The sequence below is a fragment of the Parambassis ranga genome, chromosome 24, assembly GCF_900634625.1.
Source record: "Parambassis ranga chromosome 24, fParRan2.1, whole genome shotgun sequence".
Taxonomy (NCBI): Eukaryota; Metazoa; Chordata; class Actinopteri; family Ambassidae; genus Parambassis; species Parambassis ranga.
In genome coordinates, this window is record NC_041043.1 from 7,675,688 (window position 1) to 7,688,935 (window position 13,248).

At 41.2% G+C, this 13,248-nt stretch overlaps 2 protein-coding genes across 2 annotated transcripts in view; both read right to left on the minus strand.

Annotated features, from left to right (window-relative positions):
* Positions 1–220: 220 nt before the first annotated feature.
* On the minus strand, positions 221–4,594 carry lamp5 (lysosomal associated membrane protein family member 5). The gene is made up of 6 exons (XM_028397291.1): positions 4,051–4,594; positions 3,354–3,532; positions 2,756–2,887; positions 2,350–2,446; positions 1,712–1,900; positions 221–637 (listed from the first exon to the last, which is right to left on the minus strand). The coding sequence occupies exons 1-6, from the start codon at positions 4,109–4,111 to the stop codon at positions 462–464; spliced, it is 834 nt and encodes a 277-aa protein (XP_028253092.1). The 5' UTR covers positions 4,112–4,594; the 3' UTR covers positions 221–461.
* Positions 4,595–7,549: 2,955 nt separating this feature from the next.
* plcb4b (phospholipase C, beta 4b) overlaps positions 7,550–13,248 on the minus strand; it is a 49,443-nt gene continuing 43,744 nt past the window's right edge. The window contains exon 40 of the mRNA XM_028397283.1: positions 7,550–9,880. Within this exon, the coding sequence (XP_028253084.1) occupies positions 9,804–9,880 (77 nt within the window). The 3' untranslated portion in view covers positions 7,550–9,803. The remainder of the gene's footprint in view (positions 9,881–13,248) is intronic.

Here is a 13,248-nt window from a genome sequence, read left to right on the forward strand (position 1 = left end):
CGATTTTTTTGTGTTAAAGACAAATTGGATAAAATGACGTGATGAACCATGTTCCATTGAAATTATGGAAAGCAAAAGAGGTAAACTAGAACTTTAAAGTTCTGGTGAACCATCAATCTGAACAGAAATCAATTCTTTTCATCAAAAGCATATATATATTTTTTTTATTTTCAATATATTTATAAGCTCTTTAATGCAGACTAATTATGGCATTAAGATTCATTTCAGCAGCCATCCATTATAGTCCCCAAGCTGTCCCATTAATTTGTAGCTGTTCCAAAGTTCCAAGAGGGCAGTACAGTACAAGCTACACACATCTGCCAGTCAGGGATTCAGTCCAGTGCAGGGTACAGTCCGCTGTGGTGTTACAGGCCTGGAACATTAAGGAGACAAGTCTTTGATCAGGTTAGCTTTGGAGAGAGCTGAGGAAGCCAGGGCCACTGTGCTGCTGCCGCTTCTGTCTACATGTTCTTGTACATGGAGCGGTCTCTGGGGAGTTGAGGTTGATTCGCTGTCAGCTTGAGGTGGAAGTGGTAGACAGTGAGCGTGATGACGATTATTAGGGCCAAAATGAGGCCCAGAACAAGGGGGAGGGTCTCCTCCAGGCGCTCCCGCTGGTCCGTGATGCACTTGTAAGCTGTAAAAATTGGAATAGTAAACTAGTCAGGCATGAAAAGTGACTAATCAAGTCCTTATGTAGACTTAATTCACCATCGTTGTGTGATATAAGTATTACTCGATAATTTGCCATTTTTTTCCCTTAATAAGATGTGCCCCCACCATTTTTTTTTTAATTTCCTAAAACCTTTTGTCTGAGATTTTTGATGCCAAAAAGAGTCACACAGGAAACATTTAACATGAACTCTTCTCAGAAATAGTAAATAATCCAGATAATCCAATTCTAATTTTTCCTGTATATTAAATAGGTATCTCATTTTTTTTAATTTATTGAGTACAGATTCATTATGTTAGTGTTATTATCCTATGTTTTTGTAACGGTTAATTGCATTTAACATAAAAAATATCAGATTTATTCTCTGAGATATTCATCTTTACTTGGATTTATGCATGTTGCTGTGTTAATCACTTTAGGTTGTCTGCTGGAGTTATGTGGAGGGCACTCGTTATTATTAATTTATTTTTAATGTGTGGTCTTTTTGTCTTGTTTTGTCAATCAGTGTATTTTCCGATGTTAGACATGATGGGAAGGAGGTCAACTAAACCACACATGGCTGTACTGTGTGTGTGTAGAGTTGAAGGTGTTTCTCCCCATGGACCACAGTAATACACACTGAGGAAGGTGGTGAAGCATAGCACAGCCTAGTTTACTGCAGCTCAGGGCATATGATTCTTCCAAGGTGATTGGATGGCCAGGTACACTGAGTGTGTCTATAAAAGCTGCATTAAGGGTGAGGATATGACTGCACTCATAAAGTCCTAATGACCCACCACCCCCTTTCACCCTCATTCCCTTTCCATGTCTCATCTGTCTCCACCCCCTCTTTATCTCTGGCTTCCCTTTCTGCAGCTGTATGCACTCCTCATCCTGCAGCAGTACCCCCCCCCCCCCCCCCCCCCTCCATGTGCGTGAGTCAGAGGGATTCACACTGTGACACCCTCACCCCCAGGAATTCTCATTATCATCACCGTCATCATCTGTTTGGGGAGTCCTTCGTGGCAGTGCTGAAAAGATGTATTCTGCTGTTCTTACGTTCACTGAACATGAAGTCAGAGGCAATGTCGAAGGGCTGGATCTGGATGTCATACATGGAGACAGTGATGCCCTTCTGGTGGTCACTTGAGATGAGGGTGAGGGTCTGCTGTGCTGTGCACACAAAGGAACGCCCGGCAGGGGTCACCAGGGCTGACAGGCGGTGGGTGCTGGCTGTGTGCTTTCCGGCTAGGAAGAGAAGGCGATATGATACAACTGCTGTAGTATGTGGCTGCTTCTGTGTGTGTGTCTGTTTGGTTTAATGTGGAAAAAGAGGAAATATGTGATTTTTTTTTAAAGGTATTCTTTGGATAATGCAGTGAGAGATTAAAAAAATGTAAAAAATGATAGGTAAACTTTTATTAATGAAAGGATTCTGTTGCAAATTTATTGGGAGATGTCAGATCTGACCTCATGTTCTTAATAACGCTGAAAAGCACAGAACAAAAATCTCAAATATGTAATAATTTGATAAAAACAGAATGGGCTGCGTGGGCGACACTGCAACAGCAAATCTGTCTATAAATCAAGCCTGTAATTCCAGCTGAATGCTAATATGAGATGAACGAGGCCAAGTTGCGATCAGTGCAGGCGGGATGGAAATGTGCTGAGTAGCTGATTCTCGGCGGGACACTCACGGTTGTATGCGTTGATGAAATGCGATGTCTCCGAGGTGTCGTAAACGAACTGGACCTTACTAATCTTCCATACCTCGATGCCCTTCTCACGGAACTCCTGCAACACACACACAAAAGCGTTAAACCGGACTTCTCTGCTTCACAGAAGGACGTATTGGCCTGCAGTCGGCAAACCCGACTTCCTAACAGGGAGTCTTTGGAACAATAAAAAAATTTTAATAATATTTTAACCAGTTGGTTGTTCAGAAGAACATTTAATTTATTCATAGATTTTGAATTAGAACGAGCTGGAAACATGAATATATCTTAAACGCAACACTTTTCTGATGTTTTTGGACGAAAAAAGGTGATTCCCAGAAGATAAGATTTATATTATGTTGTAATATAATGATGCGTTATAAACCACCTTTGAAAAGTAGATGCGTATGGTGTAGGCGTTGTTCTTCCAGGAGATGTGGATCTCTGACTCCGTGCTCCCACATTTGCCCTGGATTTCTGCACCACGGGGCAGAGTGAAGGAAGCCTGCTCAGTAATCAGCTGCAAAAAGCAAAAGACAAGCATGTTAAACAGACACGCAAATTGTAAGAGACCGCAGTTTTTACGCGCCTACGTACAATGTTACCAAATCTATGAAACCATTGTGTCATAGCGAAATATTCAAATCCACATCACGTCTTATAGATGATAAGAAACAAAGACGTGTTAATTCGGAAAGACTAGTTTGATAAAGAGCATGTCTGGGTTATGGAACGTCAGCACTTTACGCACCACCGCGTAACATAACTGCGGATTTTAAATAAAGTGTAAACAGATTCACAGTAGGCGTTACTTCTTAATAAATGCGAAAATATTCAAATTAAAAAACGATTTTATATCTGAAACAACCTGTTTTTATCGCTTAGGTCTGTTTTACGCACAGCGTTTCGGTCCAATGCTCAGTTTTACGCAGCGTTGATATTTTTTTAAAAAGCCATTTATTAGAATGCACAGGGGGAATCCTTACGTCTATCCCGTTGAGGGCGAGCACGTCATATGGCACGAGAAATTTCACGGCGAACTCCACCATCAGGCATGTTGTGCCGTTCTCTCGGACCGCGAAGATGGCTTTGTCTGGGTTGTTGGAGAGACCGGACAGGTTCTCCCCTTCCTGTTCCGCCAGAACCACGGACAGCGCCAGCACACCTGATAGCACATAACAGTAAGGGTTAGGAATAGAAAAGTCCAAGGTAAGGCGCCGAGGAGCGGACTCAGCCACCGCCATAATCTGCAGAATCAGCAGAAGCAGACACTTAAAGGACTGATGAAAGTTTAGAGGAGAGCCTCTGGTATCTTTAAATAACTGGCATATCACCTCGGGTTCCTCGTGGCAAAGTCAAAATCAGGTTAAAACATTGGAGACGGAAATCTGCAGCGTCAGGGGAGCGACAGCACGCCGCTCACCGCTGCCTGCAGTCCAGACCCCGCCAGAAAGGGATCAGCTGCAACTCTGACTGAACTTTTTCATTCTGAGGAGGGAAAATCATTGCTGCAATATGCCGAGGCACGGACACCTAGGGGCGCACACACACTGTGCCTAAACACACTGCTGCACGCGCGTGCACGCGCACACTCGTACATACCCTGCAGTGAGGAGTCACGACAGCTGTACACACACACACACACACACACACGCACACACACACACACACACACACGCTTACCAAACACAGTGAACAGCAGAAGTCTGGCGCTCTCCGTGGTGCTGAAACTGAGCCGTCCCATTCTTATCAGCTTTCCTCGGTGCTGGGGAAAAAAGCAGCTAACTGACTGGGCAGCCTGTGCTGAACCCACGGAAAGAAACGAGAGAAAGGAAAGGTAGGGAGGCAGGCGGAGAGAGAGAAAGGAGAGAGAGAGAGGAAGAGAGAGAGAGAGAGAGGGGAGGGTTGCCTCTATTAGCCCCTAAGAAGTCACGCTCGGCTCATCGTGATAGCAGCAAAAAATGTCTCCAGGTTGGACGTGAGTTCCGGTTTGCAGCCGAAGCAGCCGGTACCAAGGAGTTCTGGTTGTCCACACCGACCTCCCCCTTCAAGGTTGACAGGTTTTACCCCAGTGACAGCTGCAATACCGAGCTCCTTAGGCACCTCATTAACGGAACGATGAATGCTCCTTGTTGTGAGGGAAACGCCAGGTGACTGAATGTATTTCCTGTCAGGGAGGACTCGTCGTGCAGTAGCCTCAGTTATTCCCGCAATGCTGTAGTCTCCATCTCTGTGGTAGCAGCTGCAGGTTGGGCTGAAATGATGTATGTCTGGAGGGAGATGCCGAAAACTCCTCCCTCCCTCCCCCATTCTCAAACTCAGTTTGTGCGAGAATGCAGCTGTGTGTGCGAGAGAGAGAGATCTGCCAAAAACACGAACATTTACATAGTGATCTATAATGCTCCTGAAATGTTTCCAATAGGGTTAGACTGTGTTTTTTAATAAAGCAGCCAATGTGATCATTCCTACTCAGAAACATAGAAGTTACGATATAACGCCGAATTGAAAATGTATTAGAAATGCTGTTGTCTTTGCTTTTCTGTCCCTCACACATTCATCAAACACAGCATAATATTTATTTCAGATTTTATTCATAGTTTGGAGCCATTTGAGGACCACTTAACAGAAATCTATACCTCTATGTTCTAGATACATGTGACTTATTTCATAAGTAACCGCTATAAATAATAGCAAATAATTCTTTACACGTCACCTCTCCACCTTCGATGACCACTCCCCCCACCGCAAAAGCAGTGAACACACCAACGACAACAAGAAGTTCCACAATGCGCAGTGCTGACTGCCGCGCACAGTTTATCCAAAGTGATTCTTACACTGATTGTTGTCAGTAGACACGGTTTAGATGCTCTGGTCAGTCGCGCACAGAATATTTGAGTTACAGATTGAGGAAGATCACAAGAAACAAACCGGAGATCGTTTTGAATGGAATAAATATGACGTCAGGTCTTTTTTTAGTGTAAAGATAAAACCCATTTTACGCACGGCCCACTGTAGCCTTTAAGAGTTTGGATTTCTAAAGTGAAAGTCAAACTCGCACTTTACGGAGCTGATGCTGTCGATGCTGGGTTTACTGTCCACCTGGGGGTGTCTCACACCCTGGGGGAAAGTTTGTGATCGCGGAATGCGCTCCGAAACAAACACTGGATTCTGGTCCTGCTCTTTCACGTCTTTTTTGAACTCTGGCGAAGTGAATCGGCGTAAAAGTTTGTTGCTCAACACTGAGAAGGTCGTGGCCGCGGAGGTTGCTGCTGGCGCGGTAAGCTGCAGAGGTTCAGCTTTGCCGGGAGGCACTTCGAGCTTCCGCACGGTTCTGGATTTACGCAAAGGCACTCGAGTGCGCTCCGGTGGTGCGGGGCTGAGCACACTGGTTGGCAGGCTGCATCTCTTCTTATAGTAGCTGTCGCGAAACTTGTGCTCATTCAAGTCTAATATTCTTGATTTTTCTGTTCCCAACTTGCTTTCACTCTTCTTGTTAATAGTTGGTGTCAGTAAGATGCTCAGGGCGGAGGACGCGCAGGGTTTGCGTGCAGTTCTGCTTGGCTGTGGTGAGAAGAAAATAGATTTGCGCATTTCACATTTCTGTGTAAGAGGTGGGAGGTGATCGTCAGAGGGGACCAGTTTTTCCCCGGTGTTTGGATGCTTAAAATTTGGAGCCAGGTAGTAAGTCTGCGGAGGGGATAGAGGGGAGAAGACCAGATCCCGTGAAGACGAGGAGGAGCCGTCATTCTCCCGTTCAAACTCCTCTATAGAGTCCATCGATGGCAACCGACTCTGCTTTATCCGAGGCCTTGGTTGCCAGGTACAGTTTTGAACCACTGGGCAGTGTGCATGGTTACACGTTTGGAGGACCTCGAGTTTGTTAACTAAATGTCCAACCTTCTTCTCAAGTTCACTTTCTAAACTGGATGACGGCTGCGCATTTCCCGCAGCGTGTTCGTCTTCCGCCCTCAGGGATTCGCGGCCCTTCCTGGAATGATTAGTGAGCGCAAAGATGCAGTCAGCGTGGCCGAGAAACTTTGCCACTTCAATCGCTGAGTTTCCAACTTTATTCTGCCTGTCTATTTGCAGACCCAGCCTCTTGAAAGCTCTCGCCAAAAACTCGACAACGGGGGAGTGACCTGCCGCTGCAGCGTACATCAGAGCACTATTTCCCCACAAGTCCACGATCTCTGGGTCTGCGTTATTTCTCACAAGGATCTTCACAACGTCCAAGTAGCCTTTCTCACAGGCGTAACTGAGCGCGGTGCGCCCGTTTCCGTCTTGACAGTTCACACTGGCCCCTCTCTGCAGCAGGAGTTCTGCAAACTTACACCGAGTGTGGCCATCAGGTAGCAGAATAGAGGAGATGAGGGGCGTTTGAGCGCCCTCTGTTTTGGAGTCCACGATTTCCCCATCCAGCGCGTCCAGAACGAACCTTGCCAGGTGGACTTTGTCCTTTGACATCGCCTCCAAGAGGATCCTGGTGCCTGTTGGCCCTGTAGACTTTCCTGGAGCTTTAAGCATTGTTTCTGAAGTGAGTCAGCAATTTATCCAAGAAATCTCATCTCCTTGTTGGAGCAGGTCTAGTTCCCTGAAACAAGTGCTGCCTAACAAACCCACCATCCTTGTTATATAGTGAAAGGGAAGCAGCGGAGTTGCTGGGCAACACAAACATAATTACTGCGCTTTGTTCATCTTTCTAATGGAAATAAGCTACTTTGCTTATAATGACAATAAAAGGGCTTCAGCACTGAAGCCGCCTGTGGTCAGGAGAGGGTCCGGCATATAAATTCATCCTGCACTTGTTGGATGTGATGAGACAGCAGCAGTCATTATTTAGAAAAAAACGTGTGTGGGCGGTGTGTTCAGTTCCCCTTGTTGATAATAAATCTGTTCTGTATAGCCCCACTCAGAATACATTGATCAAACCTCAGAAGGTATGATGTAAGGGAGGACCAGTCTCTAATGCTTATACCAGATTATTAAGAGACATAATTGGTGCTACCTAGTCAACCTCCTGGCTGACATTTCACCCTCCCATCAAATAAAGCACTAGTTTGAAGCTAAAACATCGCTTTTGTCAGCTGAAAATTATATTAATTCCCCAAATGTAACTACAACACAAGACTGTAGTGACAAATAATGACCATTGAGCACAGGAGCCATGTGACTGTCCCATTTTACACCTGGATTTATTGATACACATACTATAAAACAGTATTAAAGGAGCTGGATAACAACAGTATTTTCATTGCTATAAGTTCCAACAGTACAATATAAATACAAAAACACGCACAGAATGTCTGTCTGACAAGCTACAATTCAAATAGAAAACAAAGAGGAGATACAGTAGAAACTGAGGAAATGAAATCAGTGGTTGCTCTGCAAAAATAATCTGCTTTTTGGACAAACTCGAGAGCCAAAGGTTACATTTAATCACACAACAAAAACATTCAACTAGTGCAAAAAAGCCTCTAACATAATCTTAAACTACACATTATCTAATATATATATAATATATATATTCATTTATTTATATATACCTTCATATAAATAACCCCTTAATTTGGCATTTTATCATTCATAAAATAATTTAAACGTCCTAACAGACACTGAGTGGCACATTTGAAAGCAATGGAAAAAAATTTAAAAGCACTTTTACTCATTTATCTCTGCACTAGATATGTGGTGAGAGCTTTATATTGTGTTGTGTGGTGCAGTGAGGGCAGACTGGGAAAACAGGAAAAAAAAAAATCAATGAACAATGAAAACCCAGTGATTGATAAATGTCTTTCCCCAATGTCCAACAGACCTTTTCTATCCCAAAGCCCTTAAATGACAGAACATAACTGGTCAGAGAGGAAACTACGTACATTCCAGTATATACAAGATCATCCCATCTACCCTTTTACATGTATTACAGCAGAATAAAACAAAGAAAAATAAATTGGTAAAAAGGCCAAAGTACTGTCAGTGTTTTATCCCTGTGTATTTTCGTTGTTTTAGGGCTTTTTTGTCATTTCTGGTCAGATATTATATCATAATATGTTACGTTACCCTTACTACATACATTAGAGAATGTATCAAGGTAGCATTGAACTCCAACATGATAACTGTCGAGAAGAGATGGGTTTGACTTTTGTCAGTGAAAGATGGCAAAGATCAATTCAAAGAATGCAGTCCAGCATGTATGAATTAACCGTGTTGGCAGTAGTTCTCACAAGAACTCAGCCTACCAACTTTAGTAGATAAACATTCAGCAAATTTTCAGTTTGATGCTGCAATAAAATTAATTTCATTACAAGAAACTATAGCCTTAATTGGAATCTTTAAAGGGAATTATGTTTGCTTGTCTCTTTCTTTGCATAGTATATGTGATTTTGAGCCCCAAATGGGAGAATAGAGATAGAGGCCTTCCTGGAGATTCAGCATAAGCAGTTAAGAATAAGTAATAGGTGCAAAAGGAGCACTGTCTCCTGGTTATTTCCTTGTATTTAAACAAAATTTGGCTGCCCATAATAATCAAAGCAAACATCTAATATCATGATCCCTTTTATAGTGTTCTGACCCAATGTGATGTCAAGCCTTTTTAAAGTTGACTGTTGAACAACAGGGGAAAAAAAAACATTTTTGTGAAGTTAAAAAACGTACATTGTAGGATTAGGTGACATGGAGAGGGTCTGCCACTCTTTCATACAGTGATTTTATTTTTTTAAATACATTCTTACTGAAAAACAGAAAACCTACAGTAGTGCACCGCTACATTTTCCACATATTTTTTGGCCTATCACATACAAAGTGCTCAGGACAGGACTGGTGTGTAGCGTACAGTGTAATTCACAAAATTACTCATTTGTGCTGACATGACATTAAATCTTACACATACTCTTCTCCCCTCCCCTCGGTTAAGTGGTACCGATTTTTTTTTCTTCTTTAAAAAAGGAACGGACTTCTGCTTTATCTGATCTGTGATGAACGCCTTTTTGTGTATGTGTGCGCGTGTGTGCATGCTTTTACCCACCAATAGCTGCAGCTTTTGTTTTCCATACACTAGAGAACACTGAAGGTGACTGGACTGTTTACATGTACGTACAGTGGAGGAGGGGATGCATCGGACTGCGTTTCTTCTTCTTAGAGGTAACATTTCCTGTCTCTATGAGTGGTTAAGCCCCCTGTCAAACAGTGATAAGCACCAATGGCTTAGTGAAATAAAGAAAGTGGGTGGGGTAAAGATGCAGAGAACATGAGGCTTGGCTGAAGAAAAGAGGTGGGGAGGGCTACTGTGTAGTTGTGAGTGAACGTTCTTCAGGCGGATGATGATGATGATGATGAGGTGGGGTTTAGGTCTCTGGATCATAGCGGGCTTTCTGTGGTGGAGTGTTGCTGCACCTGCGTGTGTGCATGTATGTGTAAATGTATGCATCTGCGTCTCCGTCTCAGTCGCTCACACCACTGTTGCAGGTCTGCGGTCCATCTCCTCCTCCAGCTTCACCATCTGCTGCATGTCCTTGGCCTTTAAGGAGATTAAAAAAAAAATATCAGACAGACTCCCAGACATGAAAACTCAAAACCTTCGACCAAATGTTTACAATTTTATACAGAGGATCTGTTGTTCTTTTGGGATTTTGCCTGTAATTTGAAATTACTGCTGGAGTTCTGATTCAGAGAAAATGTAGTAAGGAATATGCAATGAAATTCTGGATGGAAAATAACTTAACTGAATGAGAAGTAGACAATATATTTCTACCAAAATTAGAAAGATGCCTTATGAGACAGTTGTTGGGGCTTAATTTCATCTTTTTTTTTTAAACGATATATTCCCCCCCTCCTTTATTATGTCTATATATTATGAGTACACGTTTCGTTTAACAGGAATTGACATATGACTTAACCCTCATGCATTGTTCGCAAACACTACCCTAATGTGTTGTTCGGGGACAAAAACGTCCCCTAACTTTAACGGTTTTAAAAATATATTAGATAAATATTTTTTTGAAATTTTTTTGCATAGACCTTTTAATTAACTTCAGTTCTAATCAACAGTAGTGAAAAAATCATTTTCCCCCAGGATTTTAACCCTTTAATCACCAATTTTATGAGGGGTGGTGCTGAAAATTGAAAAAAAAAAAACACAAAATGGCTCATTTTTAATAGAAAAGGTGAATGTGGACTGGATTCTTTTGAACCTTTATTACAGTCTTGGTCATGTCAAACATCAGTAAAAAAATTGACTTGATTGCATTATTAGTTTTTGCACAGCACTGGATTTTCTTTTTTTCTCCCTAATGTGTTGTTCGGGGACAAAAACGTCCCCTAACTTTAACGGTTTTAAAAATATATTAGATAAATATTTTTTTGAATTTTTTTTGCATAGACCTTTTAATTAACTTGAGTTCTAATCAACAGTAGTGAAAAAATCATTTTCCCCCAGGATTTTAACCCTTTAATCACCAATTTTATAAGGGGTGGTGCTGAAAATTGAAAAAAAAACACACAAAATGGCTCATTTTTAATAGAAAAGGTGAATGTGGACTGGATTCTTTTGAACCTTTATTACAGTCTTGGTCATGTCAAACATCAGTAAAAAAATTGACTTTATTGCATTATTAGTTTTTGCACAGCACTGGATTTTCTTTTTTTCTCCCATTTTGTCCCATAGACTTACATTATAAACACACTTTTTTTGACTGCACAGCCATGGCACTAAATAATCATGCATTCTTGATTGTTGGTGGTTTACCCTGTTGGTAGGAGGTAAAATTTGTGATTTTTACAGTTAACAACTTAATTACCATATTAACCCTTTACCTGCAGGCCTGTGCTCATGTAGTGTAGTTTCTGGCTTGTATATGGAGTTATAGGGAGTATTTTAGCACATAATTGTGTGTCTACACACTGTGTGTGTATGTTAGAGAGGAAGAGAGCCATTTGCACACTGATCTTGTTGTCTGTGAGTACACACAACCACAGAGTCTTCATAGTAAACAAAAACAAAGAAAGTGTTGCTATGCACGTGTGGCCCTTTGATGTCTACAGGTGCAGACTAAACAAAACAAAAAGGCAAGTGGTCTTACATGTGACCTTGTGGTCATTTGATGGTGAGAAGAGCAGAAAGCAACATGAAGAGAGGATTCACTTGTGCACAATCTCTGGAAATGACTGTGCAGCCTGGCTCTATGAAGGGCCAGGCTGTGAAGCTGTGAAGGCTGCACAAGTAGATCCGTCACTTGTTCACAAGCGAATCCTTCATTCGTTCACAAGTGAATCCTTCACTCATGCACAGGTGAATCCTCTCTTCATGCTGCTTGCTGCTCTTGTCACCATTAAATGACCAGGAGGATGCATGCAAGTCCACTAGTGTTTTTGTTTTGTTTAGTCTGAACCTCTCAGCATCAAAGGGCCCGGCACTTACTTTTAGGGCTGCAACAAATTTACTTTACTTTACTTTACTAAACTACTTTTAATACTAATTTTAGTAGGGGACTAAACTGTAGATTAGATTTGGTTAGTCAATGATTATTTATTATGTTATCAAGTTATCTATCTATGGTGTCTATTTAGTAACATGCACATGTACGTATGGTCGTGTGGAGCGCAACACACCATGGAAAAGGGGCACTTAGACCTCACTTAGACTAATTCAGTGATCTCAACTGAGACACTAACCTAAAAGTAAAGTCACTCTACTGGAGGACGTGTTTTCCGAAAGCTAAAAAAAAAACAAAAAACAGCTATTTTACCCATCCACAACTTCAGACGCCAGAACTCCTGGATGTTTTCATTTTACATGCTTATGCATTGCCGTTGTACGTCTGAATTAGGTACACTTCACTTACTTAGTAACTTTATTTTCCTGACTTTCCTTCCCTGACAGTGTGCAAATGGCTCTCTTCCTCTCTAACATACACACACAGTGTGTAGACACACAATTATGTGCTAAAATACTCCCTATAACTCCATATACTTAAGCCAGAAACTACAGTACATGAGCACAGGCCTGCAGGTAAAGGGTTAATATGGTAATTAAGTTGTTAACTGTAAAAATCACAAATGTTACCTCCTACCAACAGGGTAAACCACCAACAATCAAGAATGCATGATTATTTAGTGCCATGGCTGTGCAGTCAAAAAAAGTGTGTTTATAATGTAAGTCTATGGGACAAAATGGGAGAAAAAAAGAAAATCCAGTGCTGTGCAAAAACTAATAATGCAATAAAGTCAATTTTTTTACTGATGTTTGACATGACCAAGACTATAATAAAGGTTAAAAAGAATCCAGTCCACATTCACCTTTTCTATTAAAAATGAGCCATTTTGTGTGTTTTTTTTTCAATTTTCAGCAACACCCCTTATAAAATTGGTGATTAAAGGGTTAAAATCCTGGGGGAAAATGATTTTTTCACTACTGTTGATTAGAACTGAAGTTAATTAAAAGGTCTATGCAAAAAAATTTCAAAAAAATATTTATCTAATATATTTTTAAAACCGTTAAAGTTAGGGGACGTTTTTGTCCCCGAACAACACATTAGGGGGTAAAATTTGCCCACAGTGTACCGTTGACCTATGAAAAATTTTAAAATCATATTAACAAAATTTATGTAAAATTAAGCTTATTGAGGAAAAATGATTCAATTTGTCCACATATTGACAAAGTTATGGCCAAAATAAACAGAAAAATTTCTCTCAGAGGACAAAAATGTCCCGAACAACGCATGAGGGTTAATCATCTAAACAAGAATACAATAGAAGTAGTAATAGTTGGAAAAAGCTCTTCTAGGCTGATGCAAACAAATCTTAGCATGAAAGCAAGTCTAAGGAAATATATTAGTGATTGTGTACTTATATTAGATTCTTTAGAAAGTTGTATTATAAATCACACAT

What these genes read in the sequence shown, in the direction of transcription:
- lamp5 (XM_028397291.1), bottom strand. Translation starts at nt 4,111, where the DNA reads ATGGGACGGCTCAGTTTCAGCACCACGGAGAGCGCCAGACTTCTGCTG. An exon ending in TCGCCCTCAACGGGATAGAC is followed by an intron (nt 2,888 to 3,353) that starts GTAAGGATTCCC and finishes TGCTTTTTGCAG; the next exon opens with CTGATTACTGAGCAGGCTTC. An exon ending in TGACTTCATGTTCAGTGAAC is followed by an intron (nt 638 to 1,711) that starts GTAAGAACAGCA and finishes CAATTTTTACAG; the next exon opens with CTTACAAGTGCATCACGGAC.